Raw genomic sequence first — 27,569 nt, 5'->3', positions numbered from 1 at the left:
GAGCTTCATCATATCTTATGAAATATAATTGATATTGCCTGCACAGAAAAAAAAAGGTGTGTTGGTTTTAGCAAGTGTGCCAAGCAAGGAAATGAATTGTTTGGAAACAAACCATCAGAAAGTGCTTGGTATCTAATTAAGCCGTAAAGTTCAGGAGTGTTGATCAAACTCCTGATTTAGGAGGAGAAATGCAGAGCTTGTTGACTGGCAAATTAACAGGGCTTATTTTGCTGGATGGCAGGGCTCCTGTTCAGAAGCACATTTCATTCTAACTTTAAATGAAAAGCAGAAATGCTAGCTGGCTTTGGTATTTCTACTATCTAGTAATACCCTCTTTGTTCCCAAAAATTTAGGAATTGGATGCCATTGAATCTCGCATGAGAGTGTTTGAGAAGGACATGGCCAAAATGAAGACAATCCTGTCATCAGAAGATCTGTTAGAATTTTCTCCTAAAGACCAACTTAAACATGGACAGGTCTGTGAAAACTCCCTTATAAGCTTCTTTCCCTATACCTTTATGCATAAGTTAACATAGATTTTTATGACTGCAAACTACCACGAACAAATGTTTAGAACATGACTTGGAAATGTTAGCATCACATAATTCTAATTCTTGGGTCGGAGATCAAAAATATTATTTCAGGCATGACTTCAGCAACATGTTTCTACAGCAGCAAGTAGTCCCAAGAGAAAACATTGGTAGGGCAAAACAGTCAGTGCAGAGGACCTGATACCTGCTGCATGTGTCTTGAGGGGGGTTACTTTTGACTGGTTCTGTAGAACGGGCATCCGTTAGTAGCTGGGTGTCTTTAGAGGCTCTTCTGCTTCAGTTTTGTTTGAAAGAAATCCAGTTTGCATTGGTTAAGACAGCTGCTCGATGTAAACTCTAAGGTGAGACTGTTTAAGAAGCAAAGTCATGGTTTGAAGGAAAACATTTGAAATTAAAGTGATATTGAGAACATGCCCATAGAGAACTTAAGTGTGCCACTTAAGCACATGTTGTCAGACGTATTTGAGTGTCTCCATTTTTGGTAAGCTTATAGCCTGGCTTTCAGAGATGCTTCCTGCAGATCACTCTAATTAGTTTCATAGAGTCATAGAATAGTTTGAGTTGGAAGGGGTCTTAAAGACCATCTAATACCACCGCCTCTGCCATGGGCCAGGGATATGTCCCACTGGCTTAGGCTGCTCAAGGCCCCATCCAACCTGGCCTTGAACACCTCCAGGGATGGGGCATCCCCAACTTCCCTGGGCAACCTGTGCCGGTGCCTCACCACCCTCATCGTGAAGGAATTCCTCCTTGTGTCTAGTCTAAGTCTGCCCCTCTCCAGTTTATACCCACTGTCCCTAGTCCTATCTTTACAAGCCTTTATAGAAAGTCCCTTCCTAGCTTTCTTGTAGGCGCCCTTCAGGTACTGGAAGGTTGCTATAAGGTCTCCTTGGAGCCTTCTTGGTTAAGATGCTACTTTGAAATGACACGCTTAGTAAATAATAATTAATCTGAATGTGACTCTTTTTTTTTGACACTTGGCAAACTCTTTACGTATAGGCAAAAAAGCAGAATTGTAAATGTAACTTGTGTCTGCCTCTTGCTTTAGGCAACCTCACCATGGATTTTGCACTTATTTGTTCAAAGATTAAAATGGTCTTTCTTCTTAAATGGAAACTTACCAAAGAGAACTTTTGCACATCATGAAATTAGTATGGATTAGTGGGGATTTTTCCAACTCTAGTATCACATCCATTGTCTATCCTATATCCTAATAGGTTATACTTGACCATGTCGGCCCCATGCAGAAGACCATTGTTCGTATACAGTCTTATGAAGAAGCACTTCAGCTACCAGGGGTGAAAATGCAACCTTTTTCAGTGTTCCAAAGAGCAAGACAACTCTTGAGAGAATTGAAGAGATTAGAAAAAATTACTAAGGAACAAAATGACCTGCTAGAGGTAACTGATTTTTTTTTATTTCATATAATTTTGATCATTAGACAGTGTTGTTTTTACAGTCGTATAGTACACCTACAATGTGGTGGTTTGGGGATTTTTTTTTTTGTTCTGTTTTCTTTTTTCCCTGTGTAATTTGAAAGTACAGCAAGGCACACTGGATAGTCCTGAAATTCTTTTCAGTTTTCCAATTCAGTCACAACTGACACAGTGTGTTTTAGCGTATTATAGAAGAAATGAAGGCCCAGCTATCTTATGACTCAGGTTTGCATGACTCATGATTGAAGTCCAGTGTTATATGCAGATGCTCACATCTGCAATGCTCAAGTCCTTAAACTTATCTTGAACGTGGAAATTCTTTGTTGACAGCCACTCAATAGATATTGCAGAAAATTGGTAGTGGAAAGCCTTTTACTAAAGATGATCTTCCCAAATCAGTGTGCCAGCAAAGTGACCATTTCCTTCCACTCTTGCTTGGTTAATTCATTCTTTTGAGGCAGGTCAGCTCCTCCCCTCTGAAGGTCACTTGCAAGGATGTGAGAGGGGGCTTGGAGATGCTGTTGGCCAGACCAGGTTTGGGAACAGAACTGATATAACAACATCTGTGTGACACACAGCTGTAGGAGAAGGCAGTGTGAGTGAGTCAGTGAGCATGAACTCGTGTTCAGTAAGGGTTATAAAACAGTTATGCTGCCTTTCAACTTAAAGTCATATCTCTGGAGCATTTCACTGGGTGGTGCGGTTGTAGCAGCTCAGGAAGGTTTTAATTCAGAGGTATCTGCATCACACCCCATTGCCCAGGGCAGATATACTTGGAGGCAACCTGGAGTTTGGTTATACATATTCCCACATCGTCAGAGGTATGAAAATTCTTACCTGACCCATCCATTCCTCAGCAGGATGATAGCAGCACCTGGAAAAATTATGCAATGTCTTTGCTGATTTGTTTTTCCAAATCTATTACACTATAGCAGATGCTTTAGAACATCTGACTTCTCACTGGGCATTTTGGAGGCCAGGCAGACACAAGTGGCAGCTAAACCATGAATGTCCATCTTAGATTTTCTGTTTATGAAATTAAGAGCACCACACCAAAAGAAAAACTCAAAAATACTACATGACTAATGCATGCTTGGAGTTCAGGAAAAAGCACTGACTATATGAGATCCATATGATCCTTATGATCTCTTTTTTTTTTTCTTTTGTCCATATAATTTCTTATGTCTGAAATATGGATGTGGTAAAATGTACCTTTTTCAGAGAGTTACTGGATTAAATAATTGAGAATTTTTTTAACACTTTAAAACTGTCAGAAACAGGGCACTTTGCAATTATGAAGTGTTATCAGGAGACTTCTAACTGGTTTAAGTGGAGCGTTAGGTCAAGGTTTAGATATTTCTCCTTTTTGAAGCAGCAGTAATCTTTTTTTTGCTCAGAATTTGCCTTTTTCTTCTGGGCGTCCCACAATCTGTAGCTGAGTGAAATTTCTTTGTGAGAAAAGAGGTTGGAAAAATTGCAATTCTTGGCAGCCAGGACATCAAACTGTGCAAAAAAGACTTTTGGGTTCTGTTGAATGGGTTGAAAGCAGCAATACAACACAATGTCTAGGACCTGCTAAGACATGACATAGGATAAAGCTACTAAAGGATGACATGTTGAGTGCTGTGTTAGAAAGGTAATAAGTATCCTAAAAGAGAGGAAAGCAAATGAGAGGCAAGTTTCCTGCACAAATACGTACATAGTTATTTTTTGCCTGAGGATTAGTTTTGACATGTTAGTGGTTGGATGTGTTTGCCCCTATTTTGCTATCAGTGATGCAGTAGGGTATTGCAAACTCTTGTATAATTAAGTTGCAGTTTGACACCCATAAAAGCCTAACAGATATAAAATCTGTAACAGGTAGTGTAAATGCTTTGGGGCAGGATTTTAGGCAACTTAAATCTGCATTCAGTATTGCCCTCTGATTTTTATTATGGCCTCTCAAGTGCCACACCTGTCACTCCCTGAATAATGTCATCAGGAGGAGGAGTTGGAAGCCATAGCTGCCGTTAACGGTTTTCTGTGCAAGAGAGTGGCAACATTTGCATATCTGATGATTTACTGTGCTCATTTCTACTAAGCTTTTCCATAAGAAATACAACGCCTGCTGCATGTGCCCTACAGGCAGGCTTTTTTCATGGGTACATCTTCTGGTGTTACCACAATATGAAAAAGTAAATAGCAAATACTGAGCAGGAAATAACTTAAAAGAGAAGCAACGCTTCTGGGAAGAGATTCAGTCCCACATATATGGTATAATTCATGTTATATTAGGAAAAGGATAAAATAAGATTTTTTTTTTTGCCCCGTAATGGAAGGCAGGGAACAGAGGAGTTATTTTCAGGCAAGTGGCTGTGTTCATGTATCAGCCTGTGATTGAAAACACTGGAATCTGTAGACAAAGTATTTGTATTCTTTAGTTAGTCAAGGAAGTTTGAGGTAGTATGCATTTTATCTATTACTAAACAGTCCTGTTCATGTGGAAGTGAAGGTATGGATGAGAGAATCTCCCTTTTAGAAGGACTTTTAGTTTCTCCTTAAAACTGAGCAGAAGACAACCTCCTCTTTTTTTCATCCTCTGATTCTTTAGCTATGGCATGAAGATTACAGGCCACAATTAATTATCTTCCTCAACAAATTGCTGTTTCATTTTTTTATATATAGTTTTTTTTCCTTTCATTTTTTTTTAATATAGTTTTTTTTTCCTTTCAAAACCTGTAAGTAAAAAAAGCGGTATTTAGAACTTTATTAGTTTGCATTTTATTGAGAGGGAGTGCTATTGTGAAGAAGTGAGAGAAGAAACTGCGTTGTTACTGTCAGGAAAGACTCTTTACTCTGCAAGTGTGAATCTGTCCACGCTTTGCAGAGAGATTTTGACTCGTCAGGCTGTGCAGGTGCTTCTGTCGGCAGTATGAGTTCAAGCCTGGTGACAATAGGCTGCACTGTCTTTGTTACCTTTTACAAATGCCTGAGGAACAGTCCAGAGATATTCTTTAATTCTCAGCCTATGGGTCAGAAAACATAGAGCCACCAAATGTTCTGCAAATTGTATGTTTTCACAAAGTATTCTGGTTTGTAGACGTTAGAAATTCTTAACTACCTGAGACATGATGAAAAGGTGAGCAGTGTGTATGTGCAGATTGTTGGTTGTTTCTGCACAAACAGTAGTGTGGCGGTTGATGAGATTTTGCTGTCACTGTCAAATGAGTAAAAGTGAATTTGGCTGTTGTAATATATAGTATGTTTACCTATAAGTCCTAAAATAAGAGGAAGCTCACACGAAGTGGAAATACTTACCATTTTTATAGGAAATATTCAAGTTTTCAGATATTGCAGTTGGGTTATCCTCTGAGCTGCAATGTTTGCCTGGTGAACAGCACAGTTCATTTTTGGTCAGTGCAGAATTAGCTGGCCGTAAAAACCTGAGCACCAATAAAAAACAGGTAGGCTTTCTAAATTGATATAAAACCCTGCAATTTCTCTTTTTTTTCTTTATTTTTTTTTTGTCAACCTGTTCTAAATTGAAGTGAACGTGATTAAACATGCTTAATTTTCTTTTTATAGCCAAATTCATAGTTCTGCTCCAGAGTAAGCAAAGATCTACTCCGAGGCAGAATACCCCACTCTACTTCTAGATATAGGTAGAGCAGTTTGTCTTTAGCAAGTGAACTTTGTGAGGACGGGCTTGTGCAAAGTTAGCAAAGCGAACAGTGTTTTGTGTAACCTCAGATGCAAAGGAGGCTTCAGTACTGTTCAGCACAACTTTGTTGCATTGCTGACTAGTTTTTCTATTTATAGTTAATTGTAATTGAGTATTATTTATGAGAGTTACTTTTTTTGTAGGAAGCTGTAAAGCAAACAGAAGAATGTGAGCAAGAAATCGAAAAGTTGAAACAATTCTTAAAGAACCACATGGCTGAAAAATCACAAGAAGATCAACCACTGTCTCAGAAGGTTAATTGTGCAGAGGTCAGTTTAATTGTTTTCTCTCCACAGTCTGTTACTTGACTAACACTGATGATAATAACGTAGAGCACTGAGAAACAGCAGTGTGCTTCCCCACCACAGACAAGCGGGCAACTGAGTGCCATGAGTTGACATATATCAAGAGATATTAGAGTTAATATTAGTTTGCAGTTTGGGTATATCTTTCATAATATACTCCTTATTGACTTTGTTGTCATTTGGACCTGTAGCAACTTCTAAGGAAAATTTGCAGTGCTGTTTTCATGACAGCTGGCAGCTATTTTGGTGAGACAATATGCAGCACTGATAGCTTCCCTGTGCTTATTTTCCTGCTGATGTTGTTGATGTAGCAGCTTGGGATAGTGCATCAGGAGAGAACTGAGTCAATTTCTGATCACTGACAGTGCAATGATACTCTGGTGATTCTGGTTAGGGTTAGATTCTTTAGACTTCTTTCCTCATCCTCACTGCCACACTTTGGTTTCGTCAACTGATAAACACGTATTGCTTTTCTCCCTGCAGTCAGCTGCTGTCTGTAGGGGATGAATTGATTATTTAATGCAAAAATAAGGAGCGGTTTAAAGACAGCGCTGCAGAAGTCAGGAAATGGCTAATTAGATGTAATAACTATTTATAGAGTGACTCTGAAATGCTCAGGGTTTTGCAGTCAATCACAATAAAGTTAAAACATGTACATTGTAGTTAACTAATAACTATAATTACTCAGTAGGCTCCTAAGTACATAGCTGCTCTGTTTCCAGGTGGTTGGATGTTGGAGGCTCGATGCTAGTCCCAAGCATGACTCATTTCCTGATCACTACTTGGTTTTGTCATTGAGTGCAGAACTTTGTTTAACAGCTTTTGTTTTATTATAGAAGAAAACCTGTTTCATAATTGTAGCATTTTGTGAACTGAAGTGGGCAATGGAATTGCCCATCTTGTTGAGGGGTTTCAGATGAAGAAGCCATGTTGATAAAGATTTAATTCTGAGGAGGTTTTTGGCTAGTTTAGTTTGCAAAACAGACCCCTTCTGCAGTGAAACAAGTACTGCTCTTAGTGGACATATATAAAATATGCCAGATTATCATAGATGGCTGTTTCTTCATTCCAATTACTTTTTCTTGCATTTGGCTTTGTGAGATCGTTCCTCGTGCTTTTCAGTCTACTTAAAGGGAAAAAAAAAACCCATCCTTAACTGGGCAAAGTTACTGTGTCTTCAAAGACTTGATGGGGTTCCTGTCTCCACCTTCCCTGTCCTGCAGCCACACTACCGTTATTAACGGGAGAAGCTGTAATCGAGAGAACCAATAGTCTTATTGCTTTCATCTGTCACAGATTATTACTTGCATAGCGTTATTCACACCGTGAGAGAGCACGGGGTGGAATCAATGCTGTTTTTATTTCAAGCCTAGTTTTAAAGCTTCCTTTGGTGGACAGAGCCCGGTGTGCAATGGGATATTTAGCCATGTTGCAGTTTTCCAAGCAAGTGACAATGCTTCAAAGAGCTTTAGCACTTTCAGTGATGAGGGAAATAGGGCATTTTATCCCTTGCCCTGTGTTACAGTGCTGTTTGTTGTAGTTTCTTTGCTTCCCTGGAGAGTGAATGGTAGGGAAACGCCCTAGCAGAAAGATCTAAGGACAGATCACCCCCTAGAGTAATAGTTTTAGCTAGGGAGGAATCTGGGACAGATTCATGTCCCTCTTTGTTAGAGCAGAGTTACTTGGATTATAGCTTAATCCCTGCAGAACGTTAAATATTTTCTTTGTACCTTGTTGGGGACGATTGCTCCCAATATCACATTCAATGGCATGGGATAATGTTGGCCCTGACCACATTACTGAAAGCCACCAAATGGTTGGTTTCCTTTATTTAGATCAGCGTCAGCAAAGATGACTCAGTCTTGAGCTCACCCTTATTGCTGTCAGTGTCCTCATCAAGTCTATTCCAAGTGTTTTGTGTCAGGTTTCCAGAGAAGGTAGTTGGAAGTAACATCACCTGCTATGACCCACAGAGTAATGTAACCCAACTACATTCCGTCTGTCCCGAAGGAAACTCATATTCCCATGGCTATGCAGCACCTAGTTAGAACTAGTTATCCAGCCTTTCATGTTTCCTTCCAGACTACCAACTTCTGCATTAGAGGCAGCAAGTGTTGTCCTGTGCTGAATCTGTTACTGCTGTTTTGCATGTGTCTGGACATCTCCTGCAGTGACAATGGGCAACTGTCCTAATACCATAAAAAAGGAAAAACGGGAAATAGCCTCAGTCCCAGTAAGATGCATCACTGGTGTCATCTGTTACATTACTGTTTGGTTGAGTAAAAAAAATGGATGCTTACAGGTGTTGTTGCTCCTTAGGGGGAAATAGAAGCTGTAAAAGAAGAAATTCTAAAGCTGTGCCAAAAAAAGGAAGATATCCTTACTGGCATGAAGAATTCAATGTCTGAGCTTCACCAGCGCTTACAGCAAGAAGTGCCTGAATCAGGAGATGAACCCACAGCCTCTGTATTAGCACAAACTGACTTGATTTGGACTGATGTTTCTGGTCAGCAGGTAAGTGGAGCACCACGTTGTGATCACGTACCTGAGCGTTGAAGAGAGAAGACAAATAAGCCTTCTTCCTCCAGGAGGAGTGGCGTATGAGAGAGGAGCACCCCTGCAGCTGTGAATCAGTACTGGTATTGTGCTTCCAAATGGTCTCAGAAGCTGAGACTGAGTATGATGCATATGTAGAAGGTGGGAGAGAGGTGTGCCTCTAGTTGTTTTTTAGCATGAGCAGTTCCAGGATGAAGTTTGCATCATGCAATCAACAGCAAAATGCTTGATGTGTGGTTTTGTTGATAATAGGTTGCTCTGGGATTTTTGGTAATTTGTTTTCATGGAGCCAAATGAAATTTGTCCTGATTATAGCTGTGATATTGAGACGTTATAGCATAGAGAAGAGCCCCAGTTTTCAGAGGTCCTTAACACCTGCAGCTTTCCATTACCTTAACACAGAGTGGCAGGTGTTCGGTGCTTCTCCAAAAGTAGACCCCAAATGGTAACTTTGCTTTGGTTTACAGGCAGAAGAGAAGTGGCTTTTAATATACTTGTGATGAATAATTGGGCTGTCTCTTTATGTGTGTTTTTGTAGTTGAAAAAAAGAGGAATGATGCCTCTTCTGCCTTCCTTAGATGAAGAATCAGAAGACTATTCTTTCCACAGCAAGGTCAGTTCAGTCTTTATCTTATATATACAGCTGTATATGTAAGATATAAGATTTTGATACAGGAAAAATGATGAAAAATGTGTGAATCCGAAATACTGCAGAACAAATTGAAATATCTGTTATCATTCCAGAATACTAAGAAATTGCACTCAATCCGGCCTACTAATATTACACAGCACCTCACTCTGTGATGTGTGATCCTGCTTTTGGTGGGATTACCTATACAGTAGTACACTCTTTATGGAAGCGTTAGCGGCAAAATATGGGCCTAAATACCAGTGTTAATATGTGGGGGTGGAGTTCAGATAGAATCGGATAGCCTCTGAAGTGCTAAAACTTAAAAGAAACAACCAATATTATCTGTATGCTTGAGTTTAAAATAAACAGGGGCCTGAACAGACTACTGGGAATGAAGTTAAGTTTGGAGAGATTTCTGGGAGCAGGGGAGAAGCTCAAAAGGCTACTCTGAATGGGGAGTCTGAATGCCCAGGTTGCAGATGAGCGAAGCTGGGAGTAAAGTTTCATGATAAAGTTAATAGCTTTTGGAAAAGTGAAAAAATCCAAACATGGAACTTTTTGCACGTTTTCCTGCACCCTAGGGAATAAACAAGATGTATTTGAATGAAATTAGCAATGTGCGGAAGGTGAGCTTGTAGGCTAGCTACCCACTTGCACAGCAGTTTGCAGACTGCCTAGCCTGGTAGCGACCAGCTACTGTCTTCTGCATCTCCTGGGAGGGACTGCAGCCTTCTTGAAGAATCACCCTTTCTCTGCAGTCCTTGCTATGGATATTAATTAGCCTTTTTGCTACGTACTTGCAGGAAGATCAAAAGGAAAATGTGGAGAACAGGTGACAGTATTGGAGCAGTTGCTCTAGTCTAGGCAAGGATGAAACTCCATGACTAGACAATACAAAGAAGTCCAAACAGCTTGGATAGAGTTTATATCTTACTACTCTGGTCCAAGCGCTTCAATTTGAACATTTCTGATTCTGCACCTGCATTGGTGCTATTCTCTTTACATACAGGACTTTTTAGGGGAAAGAGCTGAAGAAAGATTGTTTCTTGTTGTTTTTTTTTCTTTTTTTTTTTTTAAATTAAAAAATGGAAAAAATGAAAAAAAATTAATATGGAAAATGAGGCTACTCTGAGCTCTTTAGAGGCAACTATCAGTGTCGTCTGGGTGCCTTTCATCTTGCAGCAGAACTATAGAGCCAAGGGAGTGGTGGGATTGGGAAACACAATGAAGACAGATAAACAAGGCAGAAATAGAGCAAAGTGTAACTAAAGATTTGTAGTAATTTATGTTGCCTGAAGGAATATCTGATCTTCCTTTTCACAAGCTAATGCTGAGCTCTTACTGCTTTCAAAGGGAAGTACAGCTGCAGAGAAAGATGCAGGGTTTTGGCCTTCAGAAAGACATGATGAAAGACACAAAGAAGACAGTGCAACCTCCTGGTCTTCTGGTACCTTGTCGGATGGCATCATTCAGGTAATGCTTTCAGGTTTATCTCCATGGGGGTGGAAATCCATTTTTGTGGAAAACATCTACTCCAGTCCTAAGGTCTGCAAAGCAAGAGAACTGTAGAAATGCAAGGCATGATGACCTTATTCAGATTGTCTATCTTCCATATCACACAAAATCTTACCATTTAAAATCTATTTTCCTGTTGCATATTGGTTGGATTCAATGACCTTAAGGGTTCTTTTCCTAACCTGAATGATTCTTTGAGTCTATTTTAATTTCTTCTAGCCTGACAGAAACCCCAAAGATAGAAATACCTATTTGGTAGCAGCAATTTGTTTCAATAGTGATTCTACTCTATGATTCCAGTTCCTGGGAAGGCTGTAAAATGTATATTTTGTTGGGGAATGATTTGTGGACATTCTCTTTGTACATGAGAAGATCAGCATCTAAGACACCCAGTTGGTTACAATTTTGGTGGCATTCCACTCTTCTTCATGGTGTCTTGATAGTGTTGTGATAGCTGCAATTATCGATTTCCATATATCACTGTTACATGTATCATATATATATGATATACGTATATCATATATATATCATATATATGATATACGTATATCATATATATGATATATATATGATATACGTATATCATATATATGATATATATATGATATATTTCCATATATCACTGTTACAAGCAAAAGAGAATTTCTCACTGTGAATATCTTGGGCCGGGACGATGATAGGTTAAGTGATTGCTGCCCTTTGAAGCTTCTCTAGCACAACAAGGCAGTAATCATAGAATCATGGAATCATTAAGGAAAAGACCTTTAAGATCATTGAGTCCGGTTGTAAACCTTACACTATGAAGTCCACCGCTAAACTATGTCCATAAGTGCCACATCTCCACTACTACACATCTATACTAATAATGATATCCATACTTCCACTGTTGCCCCTGTGTCTGCAGGATGCTGATGAGATAATGGAATCACAGAGTAAACATGATGAAGAAACATCTGCGCAGACTTTGCAGAGCACTGAAGGGCCTGGCATTGGTGATGGCAGTCAGGCTATGGTAAGTTTGAAGGCCCAAATTAGGCTCAGCAACGTGACCTTCTGCGCTTGTTGTATAACCTACCTCTCAGGCAGAGGTCTTGTTTCATTGTGATTATGCTACTAAAGTTTGTTGCACTATTTATGATATGGTAAAATACCTTCAACCCTCTGTAGACCTATTCATATTGGTGCTTTGGGTGATAATAAACACATTTTGATTTACTCCTTTAAAATGCATTTTGCTAGGGAACAAAATGGAGTATTTTCAGAAAGTAAGATGCTGGCATTCATAGAGGGATGAATGGAGGTATTGAAGTGATGTAAACATACATCTACTATGAGATTTTTAAGCGGCAGCTAAAAGAGAAATTAAGGAGATCAACACTCCTGTATATTGATGCTTGGTGATTCATCCCACCTCCTGTGAGCTCAGGTATCCCTGTGCAAATGCAAGTCGCTGCCTGGAAACCTGTTAGGCCATGTCCCAGCAGACTGGCTGCTGAGTTTCTCTTTCTTTTTCTTTTTAACTTCTCTCTCTCTTTTTTTTTTTTGGTTTTTTTTTTTTTTTTAATTATTTTTAATCTGTGAACAAGTTGGCAGAGTGTTTTGGGAGCTCTGTGAGTGTTGAAGTTAAACATTTCCCACTGGTACGGAGAGGGGAAAGAAAGGACAACCCGGACAGATAACCTTATTTCTTTTATGTGCTTTACTTCAGAGTGAGAAGCTACCTCCTGCTCCCAGCACCATACAAGGCTCTCCAGGAGAAGTAGGACAGTCAGAGGAAGCAGTGGATTGTGGTAGGCCAGAAACAATCCTCCAGATGTTCCAGGCCCAGGTTGCCGAGCTGGAACAAAGGCTAGCCAAAACTAAGGTGTCCCTGGCGTCAGTCCGGCAGACCTCTGAAATGCAAGTGGTGGAACTGGAGCTTGCTGATTGCCAGGTAAAGTGGAGCGGTCAGTTTACTGCTGCCTTCCAAACAAGATGCCCTTTCCTGGGGCGGGTGTGTGTCTGCAGAAAAACTATGCTTACTGCTTCTGCTCTCTCTGCTTGCATCGGCTTCATTGCACTGGGCAAACACCAGGTAACCACTTGGCTTCAGCTTCAGGTGCAGCTTTCCAAGGGCTTAGTTAAAATACCTACTTTTAGGGTTGGATTCTTTAGGCATCCAGAGGATTTAGGGAGAATTCTTGAGTATTTTTAAAGCTTTGTTTTCTTGGATTATTTTACTGTTTAGACAAGGAACTATTAGAGAGTATCCAGCAGAGGGCCACAAAGATGATGAGGGGACTGGAGCGTCTGCCTTAGGAGGAAAGGCTGAGAGACCTGGTTCTGTTTAGTGTGCAGAAGAGAAGACTGAGAGGAGATCGTATCAATGCTTATAAATATCGAAAGGGCAGATGTCAAGAAGATGGGGCCAGGCTCTGTTCAGTGGTGCCCACTGACAGGGCGAAGGGCAAAGGGCACAGGGCACAAACTGGAACACAGGAAATTCCACCTAAACGTGAGGAAAAACATCTTCACTGTGAGGGTAATGGAGCACTGGAAGAGGCTGCCCAGGGAGGCTGTGGACTCTCCTCTGGAAATATGGAAAACATTCCTTTACAACTCCTGTAGGTGAACGTGCCTTAGCAGGGATTTGGACTGCATGAACTCCAGAGGTCCCTTCCAACCCCAACCGCTCTGTAATTCTGTGATTTTCGGAAATATGGCTCAGTAGAGTTTAAATCCTCTATTAAAAGGCAGTTTTTCATTGGTGTCAATCATCATCAGTCATGCTAAATGAGCTAGGAAAAAAGGAATCTTTCTTTTTACATTTTCACTTTCTGTCGAGATGATTTAAGAGATTTTTTTTCAAAAATCTGCCAGCATAGGTAGAAAGATGGGGCTTTTCCCCAGTCATCTGTGAACAGTGGTGATACTTGGACCTACTGCCATATTCAAGGGCAGCCTCTTTCCCCAGATAGCAGCGGATAGAAAGGAGTGGGTGGCCCCTGTTTTCTGGAGGAAAACGGGACTGGCATGCGGGGCTGTGTTGGGCGAGAGTCCTGGCATGCAGTTTTTTCCTTGGGTGTGCAGATCAAAACCAAATATGCAGACATGCTGCTTTGAAGTTCCCTGCAGCACCAGTCTGGTGTACCAGGTTGCTTCAAGCACTGAATCTACCTAAAAGAACGAAGTGTGGGCTTCTCACCTCGAAGGAGCCTGCACTAAAATGTCCCCGTTTTAAATTGCTAGTAGATGTTTCCAGCTGTTTCATTGTTGAGTGGGGGTGTTTTAATAGCAAGTGAGCCCAGGAGAAAGAGCCCTTCTGGGTTTAGACTGTGATTCAACCAAGAGCTCAGGTGCCAAACTCTGTGATAATTAGGATCCTGAATGCACCTAAGTTAACAGGCTGTGTCTGGGTCCCATTCAGGTTCTTGTCAGCATAGCCTTCAACAAGGCAGTTCCAACCCATAAAACCAAGCAGACGTCAGGCAGCTGTAAGTGCTGCTGAATTTCTGTTGGCTTTCAACAGAAACATTGAGTTTGGCTCAATGTTAAGACACGAATTTGGTGGGGAGGGAGGTTTGTCGAACCTAGTCAAGACCTGCACAGAAAAGTACACGTAGCACAAAGCAGAAGCATTCCCGAGATATGAACGCATGATGGAGAGCAGTTAAATTATTGCAGTTGATTATTTGCAGCTGAGCCACGGTACCTGTCTCCACAGTCAAGTTCAATACATGAGTTTAAAGCATTGCAGAGATGCCCTTTGATTCACAGGAGCTTGAATCAAAGACCAGACCCAGAGATTTTACAATGGCCTGTCTGAGTAATGGCAATGCTGCAATGTTTTGGTAATTCAGCATCATTCCTTCCAAAAAGTGACGTGATTAGTCTGTGCACTGCTCCTTCTCCCCACAATGGAGAGTGTATTTTCTTCTTGGTTGTATCCCAATGGAGTCTTTCCATTTCTGCTCTCCACTTTCATTACTCCATATCTGAGTTAATATAACTTCCTGCAAAGGCTGTTGTTTGGAACAGTTTTAAGACTTGCTCTCTATAAGTTTTCTTTACTTGTTCAGAATAAAGAAGAGATTATATTGGAGAAGATCTAGAGAGTTTACAGCAATTTCTCCTTCTGCCTGTATGTTTCTATTCTTTGCAGACAGGGCAAGTGTGAGCACTGACTTCAGAATGTTATTGTGAAAGGAGTGTTGTACTTCTAAGAATGAATAATTGACTGCTGTCCCTTCTAGGCGGTGTTGTCAGAGATTGAACAAAAGATCGTTTCTTTAATGGAAGATTGTGGAGATGATATAGACTACCAAGAAGAGTCAGAGGCTACTTCCTTGAGGCTGAAGGAAGTGAAGTGCATTTTGGAGGAAGTCCAGATGATGTTGCAGGAAAAAGGCAACGCAGAACAGGTAAGCATATGAATGCTATGCAGAGCAAGAGTGAGAGAGTCACGGTGTTTTAATGTGCTGCAGTTGGAGGAGAACAGTTAGAGCTCACCATGTGAAGCAAGCAAGGAAGAAAAGTCAATCAGAAACGCCCTACTTGTATTATTCTGCTTTACTGTGCTGTGTCATTATTTGTACCTTGCAAGCACGTAGTAGATTTTTAGTGGGTCTCTGAACAACATTGTTTTGGCTTTAAGTGCTCAAAAGCAGAGATCAAGATTTTGTGAGGAGTACAGGAAAAGGGTAAAACTGCAGTTTTTTAGGTTGTTTTTTAAAATAACTTTAAAATGCCATGCTGTTTGTCTGTGAGAGTGTCACAGCAGAGAGGCCTTGAAGGGGTAACTTTGTCTTTGAAGAATGTATAAATGGCAAGGGCATTGACTCTCCCCACTCTCCTGTGCCACTGCTGTGCGTTCTTTGCTGAGTTTCCCAATAGGTGAGACACTCTCCCAGCCTCAGAGGGAATCCCCACTCTGTTGCACAAGGGGCCAGAGGAGCCCAGATGATCTGTTTGTGTAAGAGCAGCCACAGTCTCCCTGGTGCTGGAGGAGCACAGTCTAAAAGGGAGCTTGCATGGCCCAGGAGATAATTAGCGCTGATAAAGAATCCTGTTGAAATATCTGTATGAGCGCAGAGAGAAAGAAAATTCAGGTTCATGAGCAAATGTATAAGCATAAATTGTGCATCCGTATGGCTTGGTGCAACAATAAGAATGGAGAGTTACTATCAATTAATTTGCTAACAAGAAAATTGAAACAAGCTTTGTAGCTGTATGGGAGAGAATTGCGAAGAATTCAGCAGCTTAAAATGGATCAAACTTTCAGTAAACGGAACTGTACAGAAATCATTGCAGTTTACAGCTTCCTCACAAGGGAAGTGGGAGGAGCTGATCTCTTCCTTCTGGCGCCAATGATAGGACCCGAGGGAATGGCAGGAAGCTGTGCCAAGGGAGGTTTAGGTTGGCTAAAAGATTCTTCACTCAGAAGATGGTGGAGCACTGGAACAGGCTCCCCAGGGAATTAAGTCACAGCACTAAGCTGGACTATATCCAAGAAGCACTTGGACAACGCCCTCAAGCACATGGTGTGAATGTTGGGGTTGTCTATGCAGGGACAGGAGCTGGACTCGATGATCCTCGTGGGTTCCTTCCAATTAAAGGCATTGTATGATTCTATAAATGCCCATTTTCCCTTGACTTTTCTCTATATAAGAATGGCATCCAATGGCTTTTAGATTTCCATACGTGCATAATTTGTTTCTGACTGCTTGTTTTTGCTTTAAAAACTTCAGCTCAGGAAGAAATTAATCCCATAATAATACATGTTTTCAGACAACGGTTTATTTTTTAAACTCATGTTTGCACATCAACTGCATTTTATTCTGAAAGATGTAGTCTTATTTTCTATGCTCAATGAATTAGTGGAAAATTTGATTGGAAAAGCACAATCATGATTTGAGATTAATATGACCGTACTGTTTATGCTATTCTTTGTGCACAGGATCTGAAAGTGAAAGCAACTGAACAGAAAAGCCTTGTTGACTTCATCGAGTCGTGCGTGGAAAAAATGCAGCTGCAGTTTGAGGACAGCGAGACTCAGAAATTAGAATCAAGGTACAAAATAACAAAATCAGTTACCAGATTCAATGATGTAGAACTGCCTAAACCTGCTGAAACTTTGCAGTGGCACTATTGGTTCCGTGCTGGGATGTCTGCCTTTAGAAGAAAAATTGCAGAAGCTGGGAGATTTCTACCATCTACAGCCTAGAGAAATGGAGTTTCATTTCTGTGACAGCCTCTGATACTGGGCTGTGTTCAGTGTTCAGAGTCAATGTTGATATCAGGCAGGTGTTAGACTTGCCATAAACTAAAGCAGACCTGTCTGGAGGCAAGTTGGGTATCTATGTTCACAGCCTTTGCTGTACACATGCGCAGAGGTACTCAGCCAGGTTTAAAGGCAGCATCTTTGAACAGGTGACATTGGGATCATGCACCTTCCAGCGTAGAACTAAGACGTGCTGCAGGACGGTGCTCCCCGCTTTGTCATTTCAGAGACAGAGGGTGCCAGTAGGCCCTTAAGGTGTCTTACGTGAAGGGAAAAGTCCAAAGAAGTGTATCAGCGCTTGGATTAGAGATCATCCATACTTGCTTTAACTCTGGTTTTGGGGCAGGAGCAATCAAAACTAATCTTAGCCAAGAAGTCTTACAAATCTAGTTTTGCTTATCCTGCTTCGCTGTTTGCCATTCTAACAATGTTTTCTGAACTCAGCAATGGAGAATCTGATCCAAAGATCAAGCAGACTGATGTTGCCTTAGCTCCAAAGGACCAGACGGGTAATAAATGGCAATATTTACAACAAGAGCTGTCCTCTAAGATGAAATCTCCTCTCTGCCAGCTCGTGGAACCTCAGGTCTGTATAAGTTCAGTAAAACACTCTTTCTGCATGCTGTTGGTTGTGATAGCAATTAGTGTATTTTCCTGTGTCATCATAGCTTGCTTCTTCATCGGATAACTGAAATCTGTGCAAGTGTTCTCCAGAGAAAATTGTTATTGCATACTGTTTTCATGGTTGTCTTTTGATTTTGCTTTGAGGTAAATAATATCTCTGAAGTAGTGATCATCCTTGGGGTTAACATTCAGACCACTTGTTGTCTCCTTAATTGTTTCAAGAGAACCAGGAGAGTTAGCCAGCAAGCTCCCAGCTGATTTTTGTGGATGTGGGTTAAATCTCAGTTCTTGCAAGTGAGAACATTTTGGTCAAAAAAACCCTCTGGCTTAGATTTTGTTCTGCCATTTGCCATTGTATTCTTTGTTTCTCGTGAATCAAATGTAGAGTTTGGACTGTAACAAGCGCACGCTATTCTAATCAGACTGCACAATTTTACTGCTTGGACAAAACTATAATTGCTGTTATTAACATTTTTGTTCAGATTAAATTAGAACGCCTAGATCCACTGTTTTCCAAAATTACCGCATCACATGGAAGAATATCAGTCATGTAAGAGGATGAATGTCAGCTCTTTCTCAGGCAAGACTTAGCGCGGCAGTGGGCGGCAGAGCTGCCTTAACACAAACTACAGCCTGCAGTCCTTAAAGCTGGGGATCAGAGGCTTCTTTTTCAGTCAATCTCCCATCAGGGCATAGCTTATCCAACCAATTTTTGCCTGTAAAAAGGGAACCCTACTGTCCAGGTACTTTATATTAATGTCTTGAAACTTTCCTTTTCATGCTTTTTCAGAGGAGCGTTATCTAGTTATCCATAGCCCCATCTTCCTTTCAGCTCTTCACCTACTTGCAATATTCTTTTTTCAAATGTCAGATTATAACCAAGATGAACATGCTGTCCCGGGGCACGTTTGCTAGAACAGGAACCCCAACTGTGGAGGAACTGAAAACTTACACTGTCCAACTGGGAGACCTAAGCCAAGAAGCAAATGTGGTGCACGCAGAGGTAAAAATGACATATACTAGCATTGCAAAGAATATCAGGGATTGTAGACGCAAGACACTGGGCACTGGGAAACAGCCAATAATTGTATCGTTGCAAATGTCATTCACTGTAACATACGTTTTACATCAGATATGGACTCTGATGTAGACATCAGCTTAGGACTTTGAGAGGAAACATTTCAAGTTTCCGCTATGGTATTTCTGCTACCTGAATCCAAAGATTTTCTACTATGCTTATAATTCCTCTTAACTGTATAAAGCAAAGACCCCATGAGTAATTTCAGTAAACTGCAGTATCAAGATAAATTGTGTTCTGCCCATCCTGAGATTAGAGACCTGTAAGAGCACAGCTAGTCCCAAGACATAAAGGATCATCGTCTCATCTTTGGCCTTGACAGCTCTGCATATTAAATGCATACAGCTGTCTCATCCAAGTCTTTCCCTCAGTGCTTCATTAATTCAATTTTATTGTTATGTGACTGAATCTCTTCCCTTATACAAGTGAATACACCTTCGCCCTGCCTTGAGTGAAAGTACTGAAAAGTTCTCGCTTGCCTTTACCCAGGATAATGTGGCAGAGGAAGTCTCTTCCAATCTGATGAGAAAACTGTTTGAGCTGCTTCTGGCAATCAGCAGATGTTTGAATAACATGGAGGAGATGTTAAACACCTCAGTCCTGTCCACTGAAGAGGCAGCCGTGCAGCAGGCTCTTTATAAGGTAACTGTTTTAAAGCATGTGGAGAAGGAGACACCCCGGTGGATTTCTGTTACAATATATATAAGGCCTATATTTCCTCTCTGTTTTGCTGGTATTATTCAGGAATAACACCATCAAACTATTTGGTGTTGCACGGATTTGGGCTTACTGCCTTTAACAATTGTCTACTTGAATCCTGCTGCCAGTTACAAACAAGAATCCCTGGCTATAGAGCATTTTTACTCATGTTATCTTTCTTTCAACCCTTTAGACATTTTCACTGGAGCTGCAAAATCTTCACACTTATCTGAGTGATAAAAAGGATGATCTTCTAAAGTCTATTAGCTGTGCTGGTGGGAGCACAGATGTGTTCTGCGAGTGCTTTAACAACTTGCAGGCACGGCTGGAACAAACTCAGGCTGCCACTGCTTCAAGGAGCAGCTCAATGAAAGCTGAGCTGGATCATAATACCAATTATCAGGTACTCCACTGCCAAAGGCACACTTTGCTTCACAGCATCTGTTAGACTTGTCAGTGTTAATGCGTTTGGGTTACAGGTGAGCAATCTAGCATGGGCTCTCAAGAAGTGAATTAATTTTGCTGTTGTTTATAGTGCTGTTTTCCATGCTGACTACCTTAGAGGCCTTGATCACAGTAGAAGTTTCTGTGTGTACGGATTACTCCAAGGAGGCTTTCATGTCTGGCACTGGGCTCCATTTTGATACGTATTCGTGGTTGATTTGAACCTTTAATTTTTCTGTTCCTTTAGATTTTATCCCACAGTAGCAGAAGATGGAGTTTTGCAAATCTACATTTTTTTATTCATTTACAGTAAAGCAGATAGTGAGGAACTTTTCTATAGGGTCTTGTGATGGGCTAAATGTGGTAGCTCTTGCTGGAAAATATTCAGATTGGGTACATAGGCTGCGGTAAGGAAAGAGGAGCGTAGTCTTTGAAATACAGTTTCCAATGTCCAGTAAAACCCTGGTGTGGTCATCAGCTGCAAGTCAGCATTGCTCTTTACTGCTGAATAATAAAACAGTTCCTTTGAAGAACACTGGGATGTTGTCTTGAAACAGTAGAAAGACTAGTGTTGCAGCATTTACTTAAACAGAATCCATGGAGCCTCATCAGTCACCAGGAGTGGGCTCATTTTTGGAAGAGAAGAATTTGTTTCTCTGTAAGTTTTACAGCCATCCCTGTCACAATAATCCTTTCTGACCAGTATAATCTTTTTTACGCTACACAGACTACAGAATTTCCCTCTCTAAATTACTGCTTTGAGCCCATAATGCACATGCTGTATTTTGTTTTTTTAAAGAGGAAAACAGTGGTTTTGCTGCAGGAGGTAACCATTTTGTTTGCTGTGTAATTTTGTCTGGTCATTACTATGTTCCTGACACGTGAAATACTTCTGATGTTTGGTTCTTTTGCAGAATGAAATCAGGCTGCTCTATGATCAGTTAACTAAGAAAAAAGCTACTCTGCAACAATGCTTGAATGCAATATGTGGATATAACGTCTCTGAACAGTATCAGGTGATTTCATTTGAAGGAAAGGAGAGGAAAAACTCTCAGCATTAGTTATTATTTCCAGTTTTCTGCAATCTATTATGTTCCAGTTTTCTAAAGTTTGAGTCTCACTTAGGTTTGCAGAATGGGGGAAAGAGAGAGTTCAATATTTGCCACCCCAGTCCATAGTCAGACCTAATTCCAGTCCTTTCAGTAAGTGGCGTGGAGGAACCAGTCTCTCCACAACCAGTCAGAGCAGATAGACCCTACAGTATGGCAGGGAAGAGAAAGAGCTACCCAAAGTACAGTGCTTCACACATTACATCTTTTGATACAGAAAAATAACTTCTTAGTGGGAATAAGATTCCAGTATTTATATCTCATCCTTCATGTTTTAGAAGTACTTTATCATATGACATTTGACCAGATAAGCTATTTTCTTTGACCTTCTTAGGGATTACTGGAGACGTAAAAATTAATAGACTGCCAGATATCCTCACCAGAATGGTCATTGGCCATCTACTTGTTGGTGAAGCAAAGAATGCTTGTAAGCTCATCGGATCTCAGGGTCTCGTTGTGAACTTAGGCAGTACTAGTGCATCCTGGCCCTGCTGCAGTACTAGTGAAAATCGAAAGTTTAATGGAACAGAACTCTTCCTAATAGCTTATTTTGTCCTTAATTCAGAAAACAGATGCCTGTGCTTTGGAGCTACAAGACTTTGAAAACCAAGTAGCAAAATTGAGAGGACATGGGGAAAGATTTCAGTTACCTACCACTTTAATCCAGCAAGCTTATAAATTAGAGGTAAGAGCACAATACAATTCCTGCTTACTTAGCAAGGTTTGTTTCTTCTAAGCAAGGGATTTTTAGAATCAAAAGGCTGATGGTTATTTTGGGTCCTGGGAATGTGCATGTGTTCTTGTAGGAGTCATTTCTATCCATGAGTCACTGGACTGCATTCATATTATAGGATGTTTTGGATGACATGTGGGGTATTCTGAAAGCAAAGTACATGGAGCTGAACTCTCCTTCCATCAGTGAGAACCAGTACGAGGACTTACTTCGTGGATTTGCAGAGCTGGTAGCTATTGGACAAGAGAAGGTTGCACAAGATCCAAAGGAGCTAACAAAAAGCAGAGCAGGCCTACAGTCTCACCTGGAAAATCACAAGGTATAAGATGCTTATAACAGCACTGCTGAGATCAGCATAGCACTGTTTTCTGTAACTGGTTTCTCCCTGGTATTGTGGAGAAGGATGATCAGCTCATAGCGTAGTGGAGGGACTGGAGTACGTGCAGAAAACAGAGCAGAGTTTTTCCATAGGACCCACTAAAATATGGAAGAGAAGTTGTTATTACAGTTTTGGTGATAAATTAAGGTCAGGATTTCAGATTTGTCAGTCTAGCTCTACTTTGGCTCACCTCAGAACATATTGATATGTGAGAAAAGCACATCCTTCTAATTAGTGGTAATAAATCAGCAGTGAGGTTCCTGAAGGTGCTGCCTAGCAATTGGGAGTTGAGCCTTTGCTTTCAGAGTTCTGTGCCGCTGTAATCTGCTGGAGGTAACTTACCCCTACCAGCTCCTTTTCCAAAGGGAGAATAATTTAGATCCTCCCTTAGGCAGCCCAGTTTCCCCTGTACCCAGCTGCTACATGCTTGATGGGAGATGGCTGAGAATGCCACTGCATCCTCACTGTCCTGCCATCACATCAATAAGTGTGCATCTCGGGATAATGCAGAATTTGGGTAGAAGATTCCTGAATCCAGCTTTGAGGGACCCTGAAACTGGCTGCTCTTCTCAGTGAGTCTTATCTGTCTTCTTCATATTCCTGCTGTAAGTGTGTGATCTCTCTTAGAGACCAAGCTTTAACTTCATTTTTCAGGCCTTTTTCCACAACCTCATGGCCCACATGGTTTTCATGCAAGCGATTTCCAAGAAAGTGGCCCCCTCCATCCTGCAAAAAAGAGAGGAATTCTGGACAGAGCTGGTGAATGAAGTCAAGTTGCTGGAGCAGAAGGCCTGCCAGTATGGTTTTCACTTAGAGAGCCTGTTACAGGTAATGAGACAAAAGAAACCCAGAGTAAAAGCTAGAGGGAAGAAGAATAGTTTCCACACTAGTGATTCTTTGGCTAGTAGATATCCTTTTCTGTCTCCATTGGACAGTAACAGTCTATTACTTGGTCTGTGTGTGTCAGTAAACCGTCTTTCTTCCTTGAAACCCCCTGGAAGTGTACATTTCAACGCATGACTCTGACATGGGTGGGAATTTATGACTTTTTGCTGTAATTTTGGAGTGCCTGGACTGACAGAAGAGCCATTTGAGGCACAAAAATACCAGTAACACTTTAAAATAAAACCTAAAACTTTAAAAGACTCCTAGAGAATAAAAAGTTAAGTATACTACTTTAAAATAGGAAACCTTGAAGTTATGAGGAAAGAAATTAATGCATTCACCTGTGGTGAAACCATGTCTTGCTTTAATATTTCTGTATTATTCACCTATTTTCATGTTCTGTTTTGTTAAAGTAACAGCTGCTGATGCTAGAATAAATATTAAGACCTCATTCTGGTGTATCAAAACTGTAGGTAGCTGTGTGCTATGTTAATGATAGAATATATTTTTCAGGGATGGATGGAATTTGATGATGAATGTCTGGTTTTCAATAAGGAGTTAGAGGCACTTGCCTCTTCATTGCCTTCTGTGAATTTGGTTGAAGAAACTGAAGACCGATTAGTGGATAGGATTGCAGTTCTACAGGTATTTCTGTCTGTCTCTCTGACTGGTTTTCTTTGTGAGTCTGTAAAGCTTTGAGTCCTTGTCTGTGTGTGGATGCAAGCTGAACACTTTTAAGAGTAATCATTTCAGCTAATGATAGCTGATCTCAGCCAAGGGCTATAAATTCATTTATAGTAATGACAATAGCTACTTCAGAACTTCGTCTTCAAATACAAATATTTGAGAGAAGGTAGTGTGCAGGCTGCCTGCATCCCAAGAAGCCTTGGAGTGAACACAGAGCTACTTCTCTGTAACTCAGGAATGATTTTGATGCCATGAATTAAAACCCTGTGGAAGAGGAGAATCAACCCAGCACCTTCAAATATTTGAACCGCTGGCTGCAATAGGAAGTCTGAAGGTTTATCAGCTCCTTTCAAAATTCTGAGAATTCAAAATAAGATGGTCTGATTTCTGTCTGACCAAAGAGGAGAGAATTCCTTTTGTACAGAATGGCAAATATGCTCCTGGTTTGTTCCCAGCTGCATCTGATGGCAGAGCTTCACCATTTTATGTATGTTTACAACACATTTGTATATTAGGACATGAAACAGCCTTTATGGTTGTTCTATATAAAATTTAGAAGAAATACTGTTCAATTAACTTCATTATGTATTGTCAGAGAGTGCTCTGCATTCCTCACAGGTTTGACCTGTGAAGAAGTGAAGGCTCTGGGGAGACCTTCTAGCAGCCTTCCAGTCCTTAGAGGGGGCCTATGGGAAAGCTGGGGAGGGTCTCTTTATCAGGGAGTGCAGCAATAGGATGAGGGGTAATGATTTTAAGCTAAAAGAGGGCAGATGTGCCTGAGATATTAGGAAGATTTTTTTTTTTACTGTGAGGTTGCCCAGAAAAGTTGTGGATGCCCCATGCCTGGAGGTGTTCAAAGCCAGTTTGGATGGGTCTTTGAGCAACCTGATCCAGTGCAAGGTATCTCTTGGATAGGGCAGGACAGTTGGAACTGGATGATCTTTAAGGTTCCTTCCAACCCAAACCATTCTATGATTCTGACTTTCTGCTGGGGACAATCATAGGTTTGGACAGTGCAGCCAGGTCTGATAGAGGGTGTTTGTCCACTGCTTGAGGTTACATGTGTCAAAAAAGCCCATAAATCATAACCCGTCACTCTGATAATGTATAAATTATATTGGGATCGATCTGTCTTGAGCTTTCCAGAGGAAACAAAAACAATAACCTCTGTTGCCTTTGCATGTAATGAAGTACAAGTTCCTTCTGTTTGAAAAAGGAAAAGCATGACAGAGGAAATGTGAGATCAAGAAGTTATGACAAATAACATGCATTTTTCTAGCTGTGTTCTCGGTTTTTAAAGTATTCTTATTTTGCAAACTTCCCATACTCTCATAGCAAATGAAAAGCAGTGTTGATGAAAAGCATGCCAGGCTGTACCAGATGGTGAAAGAAGGGAAGAAATTGCTGACTGCTGTGAGCTGTCCAGAAATAAGAAGCCAGATTGGGAAGCTAGAAGAGCAGTGGTTGTCTTTAACCAAAAAGGTTGGCCATGAACTACACCGACTTCAGACCTTACTGAAACTCTTGGTCAGGTGGGTATAACTCAGAAAGCAATTAGAGATATCAGCTAGCAATTACACTCCCTATCAATGTATTTTCTGAGATATGACCGTTAATTAATAAAAAACATAGGTCCCTTAACTTAGAAATGAGAAAAAGGAAATAAAGTAGTGGTAAAGTGTGCCTTTACTATGCAGCTGATCTTCTCCTACTGCATAGACTTCACTTCCCGCTTACTTTTGCAGGAAAAGTATTTTGATTGCTGCTATTGCAAAAACCATCTAGGTGAGCGTTAGCTGCATCGTGTTGGCAGTGTTACCAGAAGCTCTGATCCTGCTGCCCCGAGCGTTTTGGCCTGGTACAAATGCAAGCTAGCCTCGATTGCCATGCAAAGGCATAATACTCCTGTCTGGGCACATGCACTGCTCACCTTACAAACGTGCAAGGCTGACGTGCCACCTCAAATTGTGTTTTGGAGCTCTCCAAAGGGGGAGGACCCAAGGATGCTCAATGCTTTCACGTGCCTCAAGGCAACTGTCAATGCTGTCCTGGCAGTCAGGCAGATGCAGTTTGGGGCCCATTCCACCAGCTGATGGAGGAAGCTCAGCTCTCCCTGCACATGGTCTGTGCGGTCTGAGCTCAGGCTCTTTGGACCAGTAAGTGTGGACAGAGCCATGCCAGTTGTTTCAGAGTTATTTACCTCTGCTGTGCATTCTGTGTTGTATCTCTCACTGTGCACAACCTGCTCTGGTGGTTTTGACCTCCAGCAAAGCTCTTTTTCACCCATGTCAGCTTGTCCAGGCAAGTGCTGGGTGGATACAGGAAGAGGATGTTTTCAGGGAGAGCAGAGCAGCTGAAAAGAGCTGACAGGAGCAGTCTTGTGTGCACATCGATCTGTGGTGTAGCCATGCTTCTGCAGGGTTATGGAGAAGCAAAGGTGCCAGAATAGCACATGCCTCCTCACGGACAACTGGGGAGGTGAGAAACATATCCTGGGCACAGCTAGGAGATGTAGATTTGTGTGTTTTGTTTTCTCTTTGTAGCTACAAGAGAGACTCAGAGGAATTAATGAAATGGCTGGATTCTGCTCGGCAGAGAATGAACTTTTGGAAGGAGCAGTCTCTCAATGTATCACAGGATCTTCCCACCATCAGGGATAACATTAACAGTTTGTTTGTAAGTCATTTCTTCTGCCAGGATTTGATAAGACATTGTGACTAACAGTGAGAATGACCCCTTTGAGCCATTTCTGTGTTTGCCATGACCCAAAATCTGCCCACATAATATAAGACTGAATGGGTGTGTGCTGCAAAGGCACACTACAACCTCTGTGGGGAGCCATGAGGATGGGAGGCCACCAAAGACCTTCCTTCAGATCGTGAGGCCAGTCAGAGTGAATCAATCAGAGTGGAATCCTCTTGTAACGAGCTCCCAACTGCAACACATCACAGCCCAGTCACGATCTCTTATGCACCTACAGCGTAATAGCATGGTTTCTGTCTTGCTCCTGATGCCAAGTACTAAGTAGAGCAGTTCAGCCCAGCTGATGGGCCACTTACCAACTGAATCTGGAACGTGGGCTCAGGGAGCAGAGGTGAAGACAGTGGGGCTGTGAAGATGGTGAGCCAGAGAAGAGGGAAGAGAAACCTGCTGAATTGCGCTTCATGTCTTTGCCTGCTCTGGGTGCTGTGCACCCCTTGCATCACCCCTTGCATGACTAGCCAGGAGGTTCAGCCCCAGTGTGAGGCCTGGCAGAGGGAAGGAGTCTTGCAGAGAGGGGAAAACAAAGCATCATGAAATTGGACTGGTAGATGTGAGCTGGCCAGAGAATTAAGGATTGGGGTTGCTCCTTGGACCACTGCGCAAAGTGGGGATGAGGATATTCCTGATCTTTGTGGAGCAAAAGCTGGTATTCAGCATTGTATAAACACGTTGAGTTTAGGTTTTCTGAACTTTACCAACTCGCTAAAATTTGTTTGTTGGGGTGTTACAGCCTGTGATTAGAATCTGGTTTGCCTTCTTTATTGAAGGAGATATATATTTACCCTTTCTTACATTTCTGCCATGCACCTCAGACATTTTGTAAGGAAGCTGATGAAAAATCTTCCTTGAAGTCATCTGTGGTGAGCACTGCCAACCAGCTCTTTCACGTGAAGCGAGCTGATACCGCAGCACTTAGGTCATCCTTGGCAAAGATTGAACAAAAATGGGGAGAGCTGATTACACAGCTCCCAGCCATCCAAGAAAAACTTCATCAGGTGAGGAGAACCTCTGCTGCCATCTCTCGGTCCAAGCTAAATAATTATTTTAAAATGTTGCTACTGGGATTCAGTTGGCTGCTCCATAATGCTCCCAAAACACTTCTTTCCTAATTAGCTGTCCGTCTTGCTTTCAGAATATCTCCAGTATTGTACTGCAGTTAATTATTGCGGTGTTCTTCCTGGCTGTTTTGCACATAACTATAAGCTTTACAATTTT

The 27,569-nt window shown here is 41.3% G+C and overlaps 1 protein-coding gene across 1 annotated transcript in view; it reads left to right on the top strand.

Annotated features, from left to right (window-relative positions):
- The window catches only part of SYNE2 (spectrin repeat containing nuclear envelope protein 2), a 154,919-nt gene that overhangs the window by 71,735 nt on the left and 55,615 nt on the right, over positions 1-27,569 (top strand). Inside the window, exons 60-81 of the mRNA XM_054066775.1 lie at positions 354-476; positions 1,769-1,951; positions 5,831-5,956; positions 8,312-8,506; positions 9,087-9,161; positions 10,533-10,652; positions 11,599-11,706; positions 12,403-12,627; positions 14,927-15,094; positions 16,630-16,742; positions 17,398-17,539; positions 18,449-18,580; positions 19,145-19,297; positions 19,548-19,757; positions 20,713-20,814; positions 21,473-21,592; positions 21,759-21,959; positions 22,674-22,847; positions 23,418-23,549; positions 24,927-25,123; positions 26,135-26,267; positions 27,167-27,349. Of these exons, the coding sequence (XP_053922750.1) occupies positions 354-476; positions 1,769-1,951; positions 5,831-5,956; positions 8,312-8,506; positions 9,087-9,161; positions 10,533-10,652; positions 11,599-11,706; positions 12,403-12,627; positions 14,927-15,094; positions 16,630-16,742; positions 17,398-17,539; positions 18,449-18,580; positions 19,145-19,297; positions 19,548-19,757; positions 20,713-20,814; positions 21,473-21,592; positions 21,759-21,959; positions 22,674-22,847; positions 23,418-23,549; positions 24,927-25,123; positions 26,135-26,267; positions 27,167-27,349 (3,315 nt within the window). The remainder of the gene's footprint in view (positions 1-353; positions 477-1,768; positions 1,952-5,830; positions 5,957-8,311; positions 8,507-9,086; positions 9,162-10,532; positions 10,653-11,598; positions 11,707-12,402; positions 12,628-14,926; positions 15,095-16,629; positions 16,743-17,397; positions 17,540-18,448; positions 18,581-19,144; positions 19,298-19,547; positions 19,758-20,712; positions 20,815-21,472; positions 21,593-21,758; positions 21,960-22,673; positions 22,848-23,417; positions 23,550-24,926; positions 25,124-26,134; positions 26,268-27,166; positions 27,350-27,569) is intronic.

The sequence above is a fragment of the Cuculus canorus genome, chromosome 5, assembly GCF_017976375.1.
Source record: "Cuculus canorus isolate bCucCan1 chromosome 5, bCucCan1.pri, whole genome shotgun sequence".
Taxonomy (NCBI): Eukaryota; Metazoa; Chordata; class Aves; order Cuculiformes; family Cuculidae; genus Cuculus; species Cuculus canorus.
This window is presented reverse-complemented; position numbering and strand designations above follow the sequence as displayed.